The following is a 21049-nucleotide window of genomic DNA, read 5'->3' on the forward strand; positions in this document are numbered from 1 at the left end:
GCCCCCAGTTTATCTAGGTCCGTTTGTAGTCGTACATTGTCCTCCGTTGCATTGATTATCTTGTATAATTTTGTATCATCTGCAAATATTGATATTTTACTGTGCAGCCCCTCTATCAGGTAGTTGATAAATATATTGAACAGAATGGGGCCCGATACTAAACCCTGGGGGAGCCCACTAGCGACAGTGGCCTAATCAGAGAACGAACTATTTTTTACCTCCCTCTGCTTTCTATCTCCAAGCCAGTTCTTTACCCAGATACACACGTTTTCACCCAATCCAAGCTGTCTCATTTTATATATCAGCCTATTATGCGGCACGGTGTCAAATGCTTTAGAGAAATCAAGATATACAAGATCAATAGACTCTCCCAGGTCCAGCCTAGAACTTACCTCATTGTAGAAGCTGATCAAATTGGTCTGACATTATCCCACCCCTCATGAATCCATGCTGGTGAGGGGTTATAGTTTTGTTTTCCTCGAGGCATTCTAGGATGGCGTCTCTCAGAAACCACTCAAATATTTTTCCAATTCGTAAAGTGAAGCTTACTGGACTGTAGTTACCAGGCTCCCTTTTGGACCCCTTTTTGTATATTGGAACCACATTGGCAATGCGCCAGTCCAGTGGTACAACCCCGGTCTTTATAGTGCCTATAAATATAAGAAATAGCACTCTGTCTATCACGTCACTAAGTTCCCTTAGAATCCCATCTGGGCCTGGCGATTTATCGATTTTTAATCCTCTTTAACCAGCTCTGCACTTCGCCCTGCATTAGGTATGCAATATTTAGGGGGGAGGGGGGGGGGGGGTTTATTCCCCTGCATCCCATGTGACATTTCCTTTTCGTTCGTGAATACACTTGAAAAGAAACTATTTAATAGATTTGCGCCCCCCCATAGTCTTCTATGGTTTCTCCTGCATTATTTGTTAAAGGGCCAGTGCTCTTAGTGCAAATCCTTTTACGGTTTATATAATTGAAGAATAGTTTAGGGTTATTTTTGCTCTCTTTGGCAATCAGTGTTTCTGCCTCCTCCTTAGAAATTTTGATCTTTTCTTTACATATTTTTTTTTTCCTGTATGATTTTAGCGTTTGTTCACTGCCTTGTTGTTTTAGTAGTTTAAATGCTTTATTTTTTTCATTTATTGCCCCCCTTACAGTCTTGTCGAGCCACATTGGTTAACGTCCTTCTTGCCTACTGCCCTCGAAGGAAGTACAGGATTTCTCTCTGACAATTTTCTCTGTACATCTGATGCAGAAGGTCTTTTTACAAATTACACATTTCTTTCAAGAGATTTCACCAGATGATATTTGGAATGTCCTTGCCCTACAACACATAACACTGTGCAACAAGTTTTTTAAAAATATTCGTAACAGAAGGTAATATGTTTCTATAAAATTAAAACCTGCTGACTACACTGGTAAAACTGCCTGGTAAAGCGAGCTACAGAATTTATACTCCCTTTCTCTATGATTGACGGTGCAGTGGGCCAGACAATCTTCTTATTTGCAGGGATCCTGAGGATAGGTCATCAATAGTTTTTACCCGCAAAGCCCTTTAAAGGTAGTGACAGATTCCTTTATCCCATTTTTATTTTTAAACATGTCCATGTTTTAAACAAAGTGGGAAAACGGATATCTGTTGTAGGCTATAACTGACTCCAAGATATTCTGTTTGCTCAAAAAAAATCCCCCAACACTCTACACCAGCAAGCCTGAATGAGCAGCCCAGGTCTCTCATCTATTTCTAGACATTTTGCAGTTAAACAGAGTAAAAAGTGAACAGAGAAAGGCTGTGTACTGAAAACTGCAATACTGCAGTACATCACTTGGTGGCACAAGTGAGGGAAAAAAAAAGTATGTTTTGTCATCTCCATATGACACAACAAGAGAGCTGTCAAGCTTAACCCTTTCAGGCACGAGTCAATAGCAGGAATTAGCACTGATGTTTCATGCTGCAGTCGTAGACCCCATTCAGACAGCAGTATTTTGCATATTTTTTTAGAGAAAACCAAGAACTGAACCTAGAGAAAAACTATAATGGAAAGATTTACACCTCTTCTGTATGTTGGACCCACATCTGGTTTTAGCTTGCAAATGCTGATGCCAAATACGGTCATCTGAATTGGGTGTTAATCTGAAGCTCGCTCCTGGGGGAAGATGCACCAAATATATTGAGAGGCACATCTTGAGCCGTCAATGCACCACTAACAAATCTCCATGGTCAACAAGCTGGTGTGGATTTTTGGCTTAAAGGGGGTTCTCCAGGGTTTTTACTATTGATGACCTATCCTGAAGGTAGGTCATCAAGAGTTAATTGATGTGGTCTGCCCCTTAGGAACCCCGCTGATCCCTACTCTTACTTAAAAAGTTTACTCTCCACACTATCCCCGGCAATTCCCATCTTGATTCTTTCCTGGTCTCTGTCTACTAACCTCCAGCAATGACATATCATCACTGGTGCTAGATGAGATGAGCAAGGATCAGGGAAGCATCATTATGAGAGCAGTGTGGGATAGGGGACAACATTTTCTGTAGCAAATCTGTAATGTATGGACGTAACCCAACAGTTTCTGACCTCCAGACCACATTAATTTCAGGATTGTAATGTAAAGATTATATAATTGTGTGTGTTAATACATCAGGATTTGGGGTCTCTTGAAAATTCTACACATCTTGACCTGTTGTGGGATACTTTATCAAGGGAGTTGGAAAACACTGCTCTTCACTACGAGAGAGGAGATATATGAAAGGAAAGGAGTCAGGACCTGCTCCACAACTTTTCCACTACTCACCTTTTTCCATCACACTTCTGATCCACAATAAAGTGACATTTAGGACTACTGTTGTCATATACAGTTGGAGTAAATTTTGGAGGTTGTAACCAAAACTTACTATATTACGCAACTTAAAAGGGAACCTGTTCTCAGGTTCATGCTGCCCGAACCACAAGCAATATCAACCTGGGCCAGATATACACATTGGGCCCATATAGGGTTTATTCTGAAATGCTGTGGCGGTTCGGAACATACAGTACTTTGAAGTTTGGCTCAGAACTGAGTCACAAGAGAAGAACCCACCACCCGCATGATGTAGACTGACAGCTGTCACCCTATACACAAAAGGGAGGAGAACTGTCACTCTGCATAATGTGGGCAGGGAGAGACCGGCCCAGTCCTCCCCTGCGACTCAGATCTCCGTTCCGAGTCAAATTTTTATAGTGCCGTATGTCCTGAACTGCTAGTGTTTCAGATAAAGGAATACGTGGGCCCAATTTGCATACTTATCCCGGGTTCATGCTGCCCATGGTTAGGACAGCATAAACCCGAGCACAGGTTCCACTTAAAAGGTCATTTTACTAAAGGTGTAACTATAGAAGCTCTTCGTAGGACTCCCTTGTGCCATAGTAGTAACAACCCCTTTAACGTCATTGACTTGTTAACAAACCCAAGACTGTAAATTTTAGTAATGAATACAAAAGCACAAACTTGAAATAGAAGATTATAGATTTTAGTATGATGAGAAATATAAGACACAAGTGGTTATTTTCCACAGTGTAGAAATTTGGCAGCACGTACAAAGTTCAACCACACGCAAAGAAGCATTGCACTGCAACGCTGAACCTCCTCACACCAGGCTGCGTTCCCACACCACAAAAACCACTGGCGAATAAAACCCCTCCCAGCCGCTAACGGCTGAATGATCAGCAAGAACACGCGGCTAGTGGCAGACGTAGTTGGGTAGAGTTTTAACTGCAAGCTTTTTTTTTTTTGCTGTGTGGGAAGGCAGCCTAAGAATCCCATCTTCAAAAGGTTATTACCTTTGGGCTCAACTACATACAAACGTGTTACCGAGGTCTACACCAAATGGACACTTTATTAGAGATACTGTCCCTTTCAATGGGAGCTTCTGTATGGAAATTAGACACGTGCCCCCAAGTACAGAATAAAATCAATTGAGAAGTTTTCCAAGGATCAGGTTCAGAGCGAATTCACACTAGAATAGGGGAAAAAAATAAATAAAAAAATATAAATAAAAACAAAATCGAACAATCTGAGCATCTTTAAGCGAAACCTGGTCATCGGTACCAGACTAGCCTCGGCTGATATATTTTAAAAACTGCCATCCCTGTGGGGTTTTCATGTACAACAGTATGGAGAATATACCAAGAATGGTGTGATCGAGGAAATACATCCAACGAAAAGGGATCCTGTGGTCATAAACCACTCATCAGCCAAATGGGCCCAATGGGAGTCTCTAATAAAGTGGTCATTTAGTGTATTTTTTCGTTTTATAGCTTATGCCAAAAATACAGAAGAGAACAAGGGCCACAAATCGAGCCATATAAATATGCCCTTAAATGACATTCACTGGTATTTTACTCCTTTAGACTGGTTTCAGACCACCATAACGTGGTTGTATTTTAGTAACCCATTGCGATTGCAATAACCTGACCTCCTAAGGTTGTACAGAGCCAAAATGAGATCAGGACAGAACCCTATAATGATCACAGCCGAGCCTGATGCACTGTGAATATATTGGCCTACTATCCTTTAGTAGAGAGCCATACAGTTTCTGTACGGGCTTTTCTAGACTCCAGGTGTACAGAGAGAGTCTCTCCAAGGAGAGATGATTCTAGAAGGGAAATACCTGCGTACAGAGGCCAATGGAGAAAAACAAAGTCAGAGGCATACTGCTAAACAATAGAGGGCTTGTGCACCCCTACTCAATAGAGCCGTATCATGGCATGAGCCCATGAAGTGTATTAACTGCCATTCATTTCTTCGCTCAAGAGTACGGAGATGGTTCTGTCCTCCAGAATCACTGCACTAAATTCAAACAGCAAAATCACTTTGCACACATCAACCTCCATGGGATGAATTAGAAGCCGGTTCCTTGTTTAGAACCTCATAATAAAGAAAATAAAATACTGGTGTGATTATTCCTACAATGACCATAATCGCAACCGCCGTCCACCACCCCAAACCACAGTCTGCTCCATTGTAAGCATCTTTTTGTCGGATCACTTTGGTCTCCAATTCAAAATGGAGTTCTTGACTAAAAGCAGAGACCACTTCATGTAGGTTTTCCTTCTTCATGTCTGTGACTCTCACAATCTGTTCAATGTCTCTGTCTACTTCTTGTAAGAATGAGTCAACTGCTTCGGAAGAAAGTGCTTGAAGAGTTGGGGAGTGGTCATGGTCTTCTGGAGGAGGCTGGGTAGATGCAGTCCTAGGAAGCTTTCCTTTTGGGGAGAAATGTGTCTCTGTCAGTAAGCTGAACCTCTTTACTGGAATTTTTATTGACCGCAATGCAAAAAAGTCTTGTTCATTAATGAGGTTGTTGGCTCTCTTGAGGTCCGCAACCTGTGGAAATAGAGATAGGAAGAGGAATTAAAAAACAGGCTGAGACTAGGTGCCCACATGGACAACACACGGTCCCATTATAGGTCTATGAGGCTATACAGTGTGATATTTTTTTTAACGGAGTGAAGAATCTCATGGTATTCCCTATTCCTATCCATTTTATGGACATGAAAAAGGACTGGCTAGTGTGCACGGTTTATATAAATTGGACATCACACGGACCGGTGCTGTCTGATGGGAGTCGTACTCAAGCTTCCTGGGCGAAACTTGCACTAACTGTTAATGTGCCAGGGGCCTATGTAACATGAAAAAAATAAGATTTGTGATTATGGGCTGAAGAATGACAAGTATAGGAACTTTGAAGCCCTACAGCTAGAAAGTAAGTAATCAGGGGAAAGGGGTAAAATTTTATCAAGTTTTCATTTAATGTTAATTGAGTTCTAAGCCAACTGGAACCTAGATGTCTGTAGTTTGTATTCTGGTAACGTTAGTTCCTAAACACCAATTACTCACTGGTCATAGGGTAAAAACGGATCCTTTACAGCACAGTCATGGGGGAGCACAGAATCTGCAATAACTGCCATGCGTTGTACTGTGTCTATACCGTCCTGCATATGAAGCACTTCTTCAAATAATTATTAGTGTAGTATGGGATAACTGCACTCACACGAGTCTAGCAGCTTTTAAATGCAAATTAGTCTCGCTATATTTGTGCTTGTTCACGTGTGTACATTTGTATTTATGTATGCCCCATCCAGATCGGTTTCATTATGCCCGAGGAAGAACCCAGAGAGGTTCGGAATCTCGCTGTAACATCATGTATTTTTGTTGGCCATTAAAAGGTTCCATATCTACAAGATTACTTGGCTTCTATTAGGCTGGGTTCACACAGGCCGGGTTTGCCGCGGAAATTCCATCCGGAATTTCACCACGGCAAATCCGCCTGCGGCCGCTAATCCATGGCTTAGCCGGCCATGTGGACGAGATTTCTCAGGATTTTTTTATTTAACTGATGAGCTATCCTCTCAGTAGTTGATGGATGGGGGTCTGTTGCTTCAAAACCCCTTCCAGCACTTGATCGTCTGACCCACTATCAATGCAGCAGGCCGGACGTCGTCATCAATGGTCACCGCAGGAAGTGCTGACACCAGCTTTACTCCCATTAAAATCAATGGAAGCGCCATGCTACTATGGCACTTTGTGCTTCTCTGCTGGTCATGACTTCACATCCAGTCCTCACCAGCAGCGAAGCAGGAAGAACAGCATCAGCTTAGTGCTCCCATTAATTTCAATGGGATTAAAGCAAACGCTGATACTTCTTCCCCTGTCCGCTGAGGATGACATGCGGCCCGCTGCACTGGTAAGTGGGCCGGTCGATCAGCTGCTGGATTGGGGGCCCTCAGCAGCAGACGCCTGTCCATTAACTACTGATGCCTCTCCAGAGGAACAGGTGCAGGCTGAGCTGGAGCGCAGTCATCCACTATGTAGAGGTGAAGATGGATTTCTCAGCCCCATCTTCTCCTAGTTGCATAGCAGAACAGGAGTTCTGAAAGAAAAATGTACAAAATAGGCTAATAAAAGACATATTGCAAAATTGCTTAGAATCACCTATTCTGTACATTTAAAAAAAACAAAACCAAAAAAAAAAACTGCAGTTACTATTAAAAAATACTCATGTGAAAGCAGTCTAAGGGCTCATTCACACGACTGCGATTTCAATACATATTACGGCTGCATAATCCACGATGAATGGAGTCAATGAAAGTAAACAGACTTTCGTTCATCCCTTCACATTAGCATGTAAACAGAGCGTGGAGATACGCACGAGAAATAGATCACAGCAAGCTGTATTTCTCAGAGTATCGCGCAGCATGAGCCCTAGACTTTTGTATGGGCACCGTATGCAATGCTGTCCACACGCAACACGTTGCATATGGGCGACGATTCATATGCAACCCCGCTATGAAATAGAGTGGGAAAGAGAAAGTTTTAAAAAGAAGTCACACCGTGTGCTTGAGTTACGTGGTCATGCGCAGGGCACTCACTGCCATACCTGGTCTCTGCTGGCACACATAGATCGGTAACACGCTGTGGGACTCCTGCAGCATTTTACAGATACGGTCATGTGAATTAGCCCAAAGTGCAAGTAGCAGAAATTATGTGTTTTTTACGCAGCAGAAAATCTGCATCAAAATCCGCACTATTTATGTGGATTTTGACAGACTTTGGAGAGGATCTGCAGCCGTTTCACCGTTTCGATATAAAGGGTAACGTCTGCTGCAGATTTGCACATTTTGAAGTGGAAATTATGCAGATTGCGCACTATTTCCGCTATGCTTAAACCTACCCTTAAAGGAAAATTCTCATCTTGGCCAAGTATGGCTGCAATGGGAACGTTTTGATGTACGAGGCGGTTGGTCGGCCGTTACAGAAAGAGCCAAGCAAGCCATCTTCAGCTGTTTCCTTAACGCCAATAGAAGTGAATTAAAGTTTCATAAACTGCTAAGCAAGCTGTTCCACACTATCTCTTTAATGCCTGACCCCTTCCAGCTACCGCATTCAGCCAGGGAGGGACCAGAGGCAGGACCTGCCCCAATCAGACGTTCATGGCATTTCCTGCCATATTGGATTAAAGAGGTTTCCTGGGATTTAAATCTAGATGACCTCACCTTAGTTTGCTTCTGACATGTCACTAACTGAAAGTTTAGTTACCCTTTAATGACCTTTAGGGTGTGTTAAATTGGTTCACCCAGAAAAAAAAAATAATAACCATCAATTACATAAGCCACAAAAGTCTGATTGGCAAGAATGAGCGGCATGGAAGGAGGGAGCTCCGTATACTACAGATGTTTAACCACTTACAGTACAAGAATGCTGCAGGGCTATTGAGTTCAGCGTGTCTCCTTCTACAATGTCCCTATTTATTAATATAATATCATCAAGACGTTCTCTAGATGTGCTTCTTCTCGTCTTCTCTCTCCCTCGTGGCCGGAGCTCATATTCCTCTGCCTCTTCCTCTGACCCATCATTCTCAGCGTTAGCCATGGATGCAAAGTGATAGCTGTGACCGGATGTCGTAGACGACACCGACGTTGGTTTCAGGTAACTCCGAGACTCATGTCTGCTGGCCATCTTCAGCTCAACTGCAGGACAGAGGAAAAATGTACAAGTGAGGCAAAATCATTCATCGATAACTAGGATGGAGCTTGATTACTTGATCATAATGGCGATGAAAAGGCGGATGCTACCATTTTAATGCAGGGTCATTTCAGGACAAATCATCCATAATCACCCATCTCAGTTTTTTATGAAACTCTGCACATTTGTTTGTTACTGAAATTTATATAAAAATCTCAATTTTCTAACCCATCAGCTCACGTAGTCAAGAAATACAACAGGTTTCATCTTCTGAAGATCGCTGAGAACTATAACTTTTGATAACTCCTATCTCAGAAACAATTGGGTGTAGGAAGATGTGCAAGATATTGTATTCTTTGTAATTACATGTAGATTTAGATCACACTTTTGCGATCCCTATACAGCTAAATTAACACGAGCGAGTGTGATATCCGCGCAGATGTGAGGCGTTTTTATATAAAAACCGCCCCGCATCCCTTCTGGGAAGTAGCGATCCTCCATTGCGGCTGACCGACATGGTGGAGGATTGCAGAGTTTCTCATATTGTTTAATGGGAGACCTCGCACTGCGTGCACCTAGCACGTGGCGCAATGCTGCCGCCGGCCACCTTTATGTGTATTTACTGAGGAGAATAGAACTGATCTCTGTGTGTATATACTGAGAACAATCTAACGGACCTCTGTGTGTGCATATATGTAGCTTTATAACAGACTACCTGATAGACCCGGCCTCGCCCAAGTTAATTTGGTACAGGCGTTTACCGGTTCGCACACAAATGTTTATGAAGTTGTGGTTACTTCAAAGGAACCGAGGAATAAAATATGTATACACATAGAGGAGCGTTAGATTCTACTCAGACTGCATGTACTGATGTCCCTCTGCAGAATGTGCCACCGCTCCCACTCTTCTCACTTTTAACCCTTAAAAGGTAATACCCCTTTTATTCAAATTTATCACCAAACTGGAGGTTGCAGCCCCTTCTTCACCTTAAAGGCATGTTCTATCCCTGCAGTCCATGGCTGCTTCCTTATGCACCTTACAGCCTTTTAGTCTAAGGTCGGATTCACATGGGCAAGCGCAATATTGGGCAGAGAAACTCAGCCCAAATATCACACTTGCCAACGAGCAGTTTCAATGCGGATGTGAGGCGTTTTTCACTTAAAAACCCCTCACATCGCTTCTGTGAAATTGCGATCCGCGGGCACGTATTTCAGGCACGTCAATGGATCGGAAGTTTTACCATTGATTTCAATGAAAAACATCCCACTTCACTCACATGCGGGAGCCATGCAACGTCTTATAATGTCCCACTGAAAACAATAGAACATGCTGCGATTTTTTTCCCTTGCTGCACTGCTGAGGTTACCCCCACACGAGCGAGCGTGATATCGAGCCTATATTGTGCGATTTACCTGCAGATGCAAGGCATTTTTCAGTCAAAAATGCCTCACATCAGTGAAATTCTGATCCTCATGAGTTGAACACACGATAGAGGATAGGAAGTCTTTCCCATTGATTTCAATGGGAAATCTCGAATCGCACTCGCATGCACACAGCAGGTGAGCCATGCAATGTATTTAAGATCCCATTGAACTCAATGGGCGATGCGTTTCGATAATTGCAAAGAGATAGGACATGCCACAATTTTTTCACTCCTGTGTATGACTCAATTCATACCCCATTTCCTGTATATCTGCCCATCTATGGTAACAGACCCCACATATCGGCTGATGAATGTGATATCTGAAGGCTCATACAGGAAGCTTAGTTCCTCAGTGACACTGAGCCCTGGACAAGGTAAATAAATGCTGTAGTCATATGCACGAGGCAGTAGTATCTGCCGGAGGTGTAGTTACCCTCTTAGATCACCTACAGTCAGGATGTTGGTTTATGACACTTACCACTTGGAATACAATGTGTTTTATGAGGAGGGACGAGGGGTAACCTCAGCAGTCTGTGTTTAGCGCTAACACGTTTTTGGCCCCATAAACACCCCACCCTTCATGACTAGATGGTTCAGTTGTGTAACACGTAATTACCAGCTGATGATAAATACATGACACACCGCAAATTACCCGTAGATAGTTGGAGAGCAACGTACATGTTGACATCCCCGCTAATTAGCCTGCAGCTAGAAATTGGCAGTCACTTATCTCATTTACTATTTACAACAGAAGCACTGTAAGGTAAGTGCCAGTACTCACGTAGCACCGCCAAGGCCTCACATACGTACTACGCAATACTAACATCCCATAGACTGTCATTATGCCACTCTTATGATGCGCAGGAAATCCACGCACACAAAGAAAAAAAAACGTGGCACGTCCCATCGTGGCGCATATTAGCCGAGCATACAAGCCAAGACAGGCTATGGGGATTGAACGTATGTACATGCTGCGTACTCCCACATGAAAAAAACTTGCGTAATACGCACTCACATACGCTCGTTTGAGTGAGGCCTAAGGAGCCTTTTACATGGAACGATCATGGTTCAGGTAATCACTGGATCATGCAAAACTAGATGATAATCATTCCAAGTCAACATGGCCAACGATGACAGATAATTCGTTCACTTGTCGTCTGTCAATCAGTTTGTGCAAGCTGCAGAAAGTCGGCCCGTGTATACAGGGCGGCCTGTTTACTGTCGCTGGAGGCGAGATGTCCGGAGCGCTCTGCTTCCATAAAGGAGCGATGATCGTTGGGTCGGCTGTTGGGCATTTGAGCGCCTGATGATCACCTTGTGTAAAAGGACCCCAAGTATTCTGTAAACAGGGGGTTCCCAGCATTCATAGCAACTCCTTAGGCTCACTTTCCACACTATGGTACAGCATGCGCCTGCTCACCGGTGGCAGCCAATGGTGCCGGCAAGATTGTGCTTTTTTTGACTGTTCCTACTCCGCACTATTGAGTGCGAAAAATGACATTCAAGAAAATCAAGGCAAGTCCTATCTTTTGTCACCCGTAGTATTAACACAGGAGAATCACACTACTGAAGACCAAACTACTGAAGACCAAACTACTGAAGACCAAACTACTGAAGATGAAACTACTAGTTTTGTTGCATCCCATTTTGGACAAACACACGCCCATGTGTTTAAGCCCTTACCCCAGATCCCAAATGTTGCACAGAGAGGCTTTTAGCAGTCGGCTGCAGGGAGGAACGCTTCTGTGTAATGGGGGGCTTATAATTATCCAGCAATATAACACTCCCGTCTCACAGGCATCAGCTGACGACAACCCAAGCCAGTCACACCGGGAGCCAACTAAGGGCGCCCACCCACTGGCGTTTGCGATTTTCGTGTGTGAAAAACGCAGCATTTTCCGTGCGTTTTTCGCTGCGTTTTCGTGCCTTTTCCGTTAATTTCCATTGACATTCATGGGTGCATTAAAAGAAAAATAAGGACACATATGCAACTGACAGTTCCTATGTTAAAAATTGCAACGGACTGAAAAAAAAAACGCAAGTGGACAGGAACACATTCAATACTAATTGCTCTTGAGAAAAAACGCAAAACGCAAAGGAAAAAAAATCGCCAGTGGGTGGGCGCCCTAAAGGAAAACAAATCTCAGCAGCAACATGTTTACTAATTTTGTAAAACTAAATGATTTTTATTATTTATTTTTTACTAGAATAATGACAAACAAACAAACACATTCTCAATGCAAAACTTTCAGCTAAGATCATTGTCCCATCCGCGGCCTCCCAAGCTTTTTAAAGCCACACTGGCCAAGTTGGCTTTGTACACAGACATGAGGCCGGGGAGAATACGGTTATTGGAGGGGGGGGGGGGGGGGGGTCAGGCTTTTTTTTTAAGCATTGTTTGTTTGTCTTGTAAAAACAAATACCAGGTAGAAGAAAAAAAAAAAATACAGGCATAAAAAAGGCACATTTATTAAGGATACTAGTGCTTTTTAACGGGTTTTTTTTGGTCACTCTAAGGCCGCCTGCATACGGCATGACCAGATTTCACATGTGGAAGACCTGCGTTTCATTGCAGAAATTAATTTAAAGTGCTTGTGGACGATCGCAGATTCAATGGTTATTTGCGCGGATGCACACTGGATCATCGGCGCAGAAAAAGACAATCTCCTACGATGTGATTGCAGATTGGAGCCTGTCCGCATTAAATCTGCACTAACATAGAGCGCGCTGCAATTTGTTTTCCGCTCACTGAATCCGCAAATCAAATCCGCATGTGTGTCTGGAGCCGAGGACGCTCCGTGCTGTTTTATGGGTGAGTGGAACAGCGGATCTCCCGCGGGTGCCGATCGGGGATTCTGCAATTCAAATCCACCCATGTGCAGGGGACCTTGGGCTGCCTTCACACGGCCGAGAAAATCCTGCAAGATGCACAGACCTCGCGTGACTATGAAGCCCATTCTTTTGATTTGGGGGGGGGGGGGGGGGGGTCATATACATGAGCGATTGCGGTGTGGTAAAAAAAAATTGTGGCATATCCAATCTTTGGGCGTTCCCTCACATTACCCATTGTATTCAATAGGGCCTGAAAACACACTGAATGACATGCGAGGTGCACGAGAGGCCGATGTAAGGTTTCCCATTAAAAACTGAAAGCCGCGCCAGAGGATCGCAACTGTATTGAAGTGATGGGAGGCGTTTTTGGCACACACACGGGTACATCGCATATTCCAGTTTTGCGATTGGCTGTGTGAAACTAGCCTTAGGGCTCGGGTGTCTGTGTCCGGCGTATTACACACATATTTTGCACCCATGTAAAATACGCAGTACACAGCTAATATACCGGGGGCGGACAAAATATGGAAATACCATACGAGATGCATGGGATTATAAATCAGGTTTCACAATACTACGGAGGTAATATAACACATGCTGAGGGCAACCAGGTTCCATGTTATACTTCAGAATAGGTCCAGATTTTTGTCCACCCTGGTACATATGTATTTGCAGTGTATGTTAAATTTTTATATCCTGCATTGGATTAAATAGGGAATGTAGTTTTTTTTAGGGGGTTTTACGTGCATAATTAGCACATGAAAGAAAGCCAAGGTGTGAGTGGCCCAATAGAAATCAATGGTCTTTTAGCGCTACATATTATGCGTGTGGAAATATGCAGGCGACATATTCCTGTGTCAGTGATCCCTTAGGGCTTCTTTACACGGGCCAGAGCGATTCGCGGCCCGATGTCACACTTGCCACCGTGTGAAATCCCCAGGGATGTGAGACATTTTCATGGCAGCACAGCCTCACATCACGTTGGGGATCCGTCCTCCGGCGCTGCTGGCACAGCCGCTGCAGAGGATCGCAGAGTCCTCCCGCTGAAGACAATGGGCGATATGGTAGCTAGATAGAACATGCTGTGATGTGCTTCCCACCGTGCCGTGTGGGAAAACATTGCTAATGTAAATAAAGCCATTCACAGAATGGGGGTTCATATTCGTGTGAGATCTGTGTGATATCTGAGCGTCAGCATTGCTTTTTCCTGGAAAATACTCTCACATCATCGCTGCCTGCGTTTCTCGCGTGACAGCCGACGCCAACAACAGGTGCTGCTAATATTAACCCCTTAATGACGCGGGCTTTTTTTTCCATTTTCGTTTTTTCCTCCCTCCTTCAAAAAAAATCATAACTCCTTCATTTAACCATCGACGTCGCTGTATGAGGGCTTGTTTTTTGCGGAACGAGTTGTATTTTCCAATGGTGCTATTTAATGTACCGTATAATGTACTGAAAAACTTTTAAAAAATTCTAAGTGGAGTAAAATGAAAAAAAAACAAAAAGACATGCCGCCATCTTTCAGTGCGTCTTGCTTCTACGGCGCACAAACTGCAACAAGAACGACATGATAACTTTATTCTATGGGTCAGTATGATTGCTACGATACTAAACCTGTATAGTTTTTTTTTTTTCAAAGACATTTAATTTTTTTCAATTATTTTCTGCGGTCATTTTGTGCGCGCAATAACTTTTTAATTTTTCTGTCTACGTAGTTCAGTGATGGCTCATTTTTTGCGGGATGTCCTGTAGTTTCTGATAGTACCAATTCAGAATACATACGACTTTTTGATCGCTTTTTGTTGCATTTTTCTGGGAGACAGGGTAACTACAAAAGTGTATTTCTGGCGTTACTTTTTTTTTTTTCGGACGACGTTCACCATGCGGGAAAAATAATGCACTACTTTGATAGATCGGACTTTTACGGACGCGGCGATACCAAAAATGTATTTTTATTTTATGATTTAGATTTTATAATAATAGATATGGCAAAAGGGGGGTGATTTAAACTTTTAAAACTTTTTTCTTTTTTTACAATTAATAAAACTTTATTGATTTTTTTTTCAACTTTAAAGTCCCCCTGTGGGACTACAACCATCGATGCTTCGATCGCTCCTGCAGTATGACGTAATGCAATAGCATTACGTCATACTGCCATTTGATAGGCAGTCTATCAAGCCACCCGACAGGGATGGCTTAAAGGGGTTGTCTCGCAGCAGCAAGTGGGGGTATACACTTCTGTATGGCCATATTAATGCACTTTGTAATGTACATCGTGCATTAAATATGAGCCATACAGAGGTTATTCACTTACCTGCTCCGTTGCTAGCGTCCCCGTCGCCATGGATCCGTCTAATTTCGCTATCTTCTGGCGTTTTTAGACGCGCTTGCGCTGTGCGGTCTTCTTTGTGGTGAATGGGGCCGCTCGTGCCGGAGAGCTGGTCATCGTAGCTCCGCCCCGTCACGTGTGCCGATTCCAGCCAATCAGGAGGCTGGAATCGGCAATGGACCGCACAGGGCCCACGGTGCACCATGGGAGAATACCCGCGGTGCATTGTGGGTGAAGATCCCGGTGGCCATCTTGGTGAAGGAAGAAGGAAGACGTCGCAGAGCGGGGATTCGGGTAAGTAATATATATATATATATTTTATTTTTTAACACATCCCTTGGGGTTGTCCTGCGCCGAACGGGGGGCCTATGGAAAAAAAAAAACAACCCGTTTCGGCGCGAGACAACCCCTTTAATAGGCAGTCTGCTAAGGCAGCCCTAGGGCCTTTCAAAAGGACCCCGGCTGCTATGACACCTGCACGGCTCCCCCGATCTCACCGCGCGGGGGGGGGGGGGGGCGTTGTCAGAATTGACAGCCGCATTTAAAGGGTTAATAGCCACAATCAGCTGATCGCGGCTATTGCCCGTAGGTGTCAGCTGTAATAAACGCGACCTCTCTACATACATACCCCGACGCTCCAGGACGTAAATGTACGTCCTGCAGCGGGAAGGGGTTCAAACCACATCGGAAGTTTGTGTGATGCGATAAATTGGAGGCTCCGTAGGGAAACACGGGCAAGAAAAAAAATAGCAAAACGCAGAAAGATAGGGCAGACAGCGATTTGAGTTGCTGAAAAACATGGGTTTCATAATTCGCCGTTTTCTCGCATCACTCAAAAATCGTACGATTTTCTCGCCAGCGTGAAGGCAGCCTTAGGCTTTTTTTCTATAGAAAAGGTTATGGGAAGACAGACCCCGCTGCAATTTTGAAAAAAACGACACGGATCCTAAAGACACACCGAAAGTGAGAAGAACAGAGAATGCAGCACTAGTGGGGTCCTCGTGGTCTACCACTGGCCTACAACATCTGGACTCCACATTACTTTACTGCCGCAGCATTATAGCTCCCCAGAATACAACATTACCATGTATGTGTGTGTGTGTGTGTCTGTATGTGTGTGTGTGTGTGTCTGTATGTGTGTGTGTGTGTGTCTGTATGCCTGTATGTATGTGTGTCTGTATGCCTGTATGTATGTGTGTCTGTATGCCTGTATGTATGTGTGTCTGTATGTATGTGTGTCTGTATGTATGTGTGTCTGTCTGTTACAGTGTTTCTTCGGAAAGCTGACATCAGCAATAAAAGTTATCCAGAAATGTAACAACCCTTCTCCAACGCATCTCCTGGTCTTTGTTTACAAACAGGCAGCATGTGACCACTGCGATTGCCACTGGTTGGGAGAATGGGGGGTCCTCACAGTCCCACGATGAATGGAGCAGTGTGCCATGGCATCCTATTTATGCCACTGGGACTGCTGGGAGCACTTGGGCGCTTATACATCTCCAGCAGTCCCACTGACATGAATAGGATGCCATGGCACACAAGTGACCACTGCTCCATTCATCGTGGGACGGAGAGGACCCCCATTCTCCTGATCGTGGGGGGGCCAAGAAGTTGGACCACACCAATGAGATACTTATCTCCTGTCCTGTGGATATGTTCATTTCGCAAGAGAACCCTTGTTGGCGGGATAGTTAGTTGCGGAGGACGTGCGGTATCTGCCTTTTCTACTTCCACTTTCATACTAGTAGTATATTTGTGCTTAGCTTTATAGCCATAGTTTCGCCTGTCCTTGCACTCCTGCTATATGCTCCCTTAGCACATCTTTATGCTACCTTTTTCTATCCTTTGCTAATGAAGGGGTTGTCCACTTGTAAACTATTGATGGCCCATCCTCAGGAAAGGTCATCAATAGCAGATCATAAGGGGTCCGCCGCTCAACACCCCTGCTGACCAGCTGTTTGCCGGCTCCGTGTGCTTGTGGACTGAGCAGATTTCTGCAGGAAGCAGACAGCTCCATTCCCACTACGGTGGCCAGGCTTAGTATTGCAGGCAAAGTGCAAGTTGTAGTGAATGTAAGCTGTGCCTGCAATACTACGTCTGGCCACTGCTGAGAGAATGGAGCCGTCTGCTTTCTACAGAAATCAGCTCAGTGCATCAGTACAGTGGCCCAGAGAACAGCTAAAAGGCAGTGAGCCAGAGGGTAAACCTCTGCCAATCTACTACTAATAGTCTATCTTGGCCAGTCTCACACGAACGAGTTGGATTCCGCAGCGGACTCCAACCGTGTGCTCGGCCAGCGTTTGCGCATACCTGTAAAATCTGTACTGCGGATGGTCTGCGCGGCTAGCCATCAAACAATAAAAGTTACATCTTAGATTTTTTTTTTTTAATTATTTTTATTATTGATGGAACGTCTGAGATTCCAATGCAGTTGTGAAACTAGTCGGAGATTTCCGGGAATACAAATAACAGTCATCTCGCATCAGCGTGTGACACGTAAATGATCCTCCAGGCCGTCTTCACACGCAGCGTAAATTCCACAGGACTTCCAGTACAAGCCGTGGGGGGGGGGGGGGCTTCAAGACTCTGCTTCACTGGGTGTGGAGATCGTACACAACTAATCCGCAGCTCATTCATGCTGTGGAATTCAACCCTGGAACTACAAGGGTTAAACTCCGCAGCAGATCCATAAAAAAAAAATGGCATCCGTATACATATTGGCTGCAGGATTTCTGCTGTGGAAGGCCGGCGGCGGGGGAGCGGCCCAACGCGGAGGAACGGCGGCGGGGGAGCGGCCCAACGCGGAGGAACGGCGGCGGGGGAGCGGCCCAACGCGGAGGAACGGCGGCGGGGGAGCGGCCCAACGCGGAGGAACGGCGGCGGGGGAGCGGCCCAACGCGCAGGAACGGCGGCGGGGGAGCGGCCCAACGCGCAGGAACGGCGGCGGGGGAGCGGCCCAACGCGCAGGAACGGCGGCGGGGGAGCGGCCCAACGCGGAGGAACGGCGGCGGGGGAGCGGCCCAACGCGGAGGAACGGCGGCGGGGGAGCGGCCCAACGCGGAGGAACGGCGGCGGGGGAGCGGCCCAACGCGGAGGAACGGCGGCGGGGGAGCGGCCCAACGCGGAGGAACGGCGGCGGGGGAGCGGCCCAACGCGGAGGAACGGCGGCGGGGGAGCGGCCCAACGCGGAGGCAGCCTTAAAGTGTCACATGAATACAGTGTGACAAAAAACATGGCAACAACAACAAAAAAAAATGGCGCAACGGATTATTTTTTGAGATGGATACACCATCTCAAAAAATGTGATGACTGCGTCAGGAGATAGAAGAGACGGCCTCCAGAACTACATAAAAAGTCACCAAATCCACATTGCTGGGACTAGGCGTAATATCATAATAGATCATATATAATAACACTGATTCCACACTCCTGCAGCTGAATACAATCAGAACAACCAGCAGCAATAACAATAATACTACAACATACATCACCAAATCCACAGCCCCGTAATACAAGCTCCTCCATGGATGCTGCACTCACTACAAGGAGTCAGTGCAGAAGAGATGCCACCAGCCCTGCTGAGGCCGCCCTGAGATCACTGGCACCCAGACCCGTCTGCACTACTGCCCGCTACTTCCCCTGCACAGCAGGTGCCTGGCACTGCCCACTCTCACCTTCATTTCGCGGCCTCCGCGCTCTTTGCCGGACTCATTTCGGCCACCGTCCACTCAGCTGTGCTGCCTGCGCGCTCCCGGCGCTGAAGGTGAACGCGCATCACCAAAGCCACGTCCGCAAGTACGTGTACGCCTTCATTCCCATTCGGACGTGTGACGTATGACGTTCGAGCTGAAGCCTCCTGCCGCCATGTCTAGTGTGGGCAGGAGGAGACTGTGGTGAGTAGTGGAGGCAGTTACTGTGTGTATTCCTCAGCCAGTCAGTATGGCGGGGCATGGACAGGAATGTATTAGTCATTGAGATTACATCAGGAGATACCTGTACTGTATAGCGATATAGGACCCCCACATCTAACCTAATGATATCATAGGTGTATACTGCCCCCTGCTGGGGGAAGAGTGGGTATATATGGTAAGTTTTCATGCACCTTTTTAGTGTGTCTGCAGCACTTCCATCACGATCACACGGCGTAAATGTCAAACAGATTCCACGACGATATCCGATATCTGCGCGCCATTGTTTCTCATCCGCTTTCTGTACGTGGAGACGAGTGGTGCAAGCTGCAGAAACCCGAGCACAAACTGCAGACTGTGCTGCAAATAAGGGCTCCTTCACACACGGGCGTATTTTGTGAGCCAAAACCAGGAGCCGGTCCAAAATACGGAAGAAATGCGAATCTATCTACTGGACTTTCTCTCTGTACGTTCCACCCCTGGTATTGGCTTGTGATGGAGCCCTAAGGCCTCATGTCCACTAGCTAAATGGAATTGCAGAATCCGCAGCGGATTTTGCCCATAGGGAATCATTGACCATCCGCGGTCCATTAAATAGATTTTTGCACCCGCGGATGGCATTTTAAAAGAATTGCATTTTTCATGCGCGGGAGAAAAAACGCTGCATGCTCCATTTGCCGCGGATCGGCCACATTGCTATCACATTGATAGCAATGTGTGCGGATATCTGCATGCAAAAAAATGGCATTTAAAGCAAATCTGCGGCAGATTCTGCGTGGATTGTATTTTTCTAGTGGACATGAGGCCTAAGTGTCAGCGAGAGACCGGTCTCAGAGGAGCGTATTGTACAGGTCTGTAATACAGCTCCATAATGCTGATGGCGTCAGTAGGGCGAGCGGGGCCGCTCCCCAGCAGTTGGTTTGGACTGAACTCTGTTTTCCCTACCCATGTAGCCGCCTCTGTCCTGGGGGCTTGTGGAGGAAAACTGCAGGAATGACTTGTAGCGGTGCGCCTGCTCCTTCCCGCTGTCCATTTACTACGCTTGCCCTGCTTTTACTGCTCCCGCAGTTTTCACAGGTTCCCCGGCAAGCAAGCAGCCAGCCAGGAGCGGAGGAGAGCTGCTTCCAGGCAGGCCGGAGTGTGGAGGATAAAGGGTTAATGCAATAAAGACAAAATTCCAAATCACCCCCTCCCTGGTTATGATATGTTTCTACTGATGAGCTATTCTCAGGACAAGTCATCAATAGATGATAGGCGGGAGTCTACCACCAGGGATCCCGACCAATCAGCTGATTCCTGGCACCGCTGTTAGTACAGACAGCGCAGGAAGCCGATAGCGCTGTCCATACTACAGTGGCCTGTGTTGGTAGTGCAGATGAAGCTTCCATCGATTTCAGCAGGAGCTGCTCCTGCACTACCAACTCAGACCGCTGCTGTATAAGCAATCTACATGTTGCACTGCCCGTACTGAGCAGTGCCGGGAATCAGCTGATTGGTGGGGACCCCAAGCAGCAAATCCCTGCTGATCATCTATTGGTGACCTATCCTGTGGATTTATGTTCTTGGTACTGGTGTTGTAGTTATGTTTTGAGCTTGGTTCTGTTGCTGTATGTATATATAGAGCTTAGTTCTGGTGCCATATATATAGGGCATAGTTTTTGTTCTGTATTTATGTTATGTGGTTGGTTCTGGTACAGCATTTACGTATAAAGCTTGGTTCTGGTACAGCATTTACGTATAAAGCTTGGTTCTGGTACTGCATTTATGTTATAATCTCGCTTCTGGTACTTGTATTCTTGTACAGAGTTTCTTTCTGGCTTTAATTTTCGTTCAAGCTTTAACTTTCTGCTATATGTATGTTATGAGCTTAGTTCTGGTGCCATAACTATGTTATGAGCCTGGTTCTGGTGCTGTATTTATGTTATGAGCCTGGTTCTGGTGCTGTATTTGTTATGAGCATGGTCCTGGTGCTGTATTTACGATATGAGGTTGATTCCGGTGCTGTAATCATTTTAAACAGATTAACAGACTAAGGGTGGAAACACATAGTATGTT

The 21049-nt window shown here is 45.4% G+C and overlaps 1 protein-coding gene across 1 annotated transcript; it reads right to left on the reverse strand.

Moving 5' to 3' along the window:
• Window positions 1-3486: 3486 nt before the first annotated feature.
• Window positions 3487-18896, reverse strand: LYSMD3 (LysM domain containing 3). Its single transcript, XM_066602991.1, has 3 exons — window positions 18761-18896; window positions 8227-8507; window positions 3487-5364 (listed from the first exon to the last, which is right to left on the reverse strand). Exons 2-3 carry the CDS (start codon window positions 8494-8496, stop codon window positions 4861-4863), a joined length of 774 nt encoding a protein of 257 aa, XP_066459088.1. The 5' UTR covers window positions 8497-8507; window positions 18761-18896; the 3' UTR covers window positions 3487-4860.
• Between the last annotated feature and the right edge of the window lie 2153 nt (window positions 18897-21049).

This window comes from Eleutherodactylus coqui, chromosome 5, assembly GCF_035609145.1.
Source record: "Eleutherodactylus coqui strain aEleCoq1 chromosome 5, aEleCoq1.hap1, whole genome shotgun sequence".
NCBI classification, from domain to species: Eukaryota; Metazoa; Chordata; class Amphibia; order Anura; family Eleutherodactylidae; genus Eleutherodactylus; species Eleutherodactylus coqui.

Excerpts from the sequence above, each read along its gene's own strand:
- LYSMD3 (XM_066602991.1), bottom strand. The coding sequence starts at position 8,496 with ATGGCCAGCAGACATGAGTCTCGGAGTTACCTGAAACCAACGTCGGTG. Across the intron at positions 5,365-8,226 it reads CCCTGCAGCATTCTTGTACT|GTTGCGGACCTCAAGAGAGC; the intron begins GTAAGTGGTTAA and ends CTATTTCCACAG.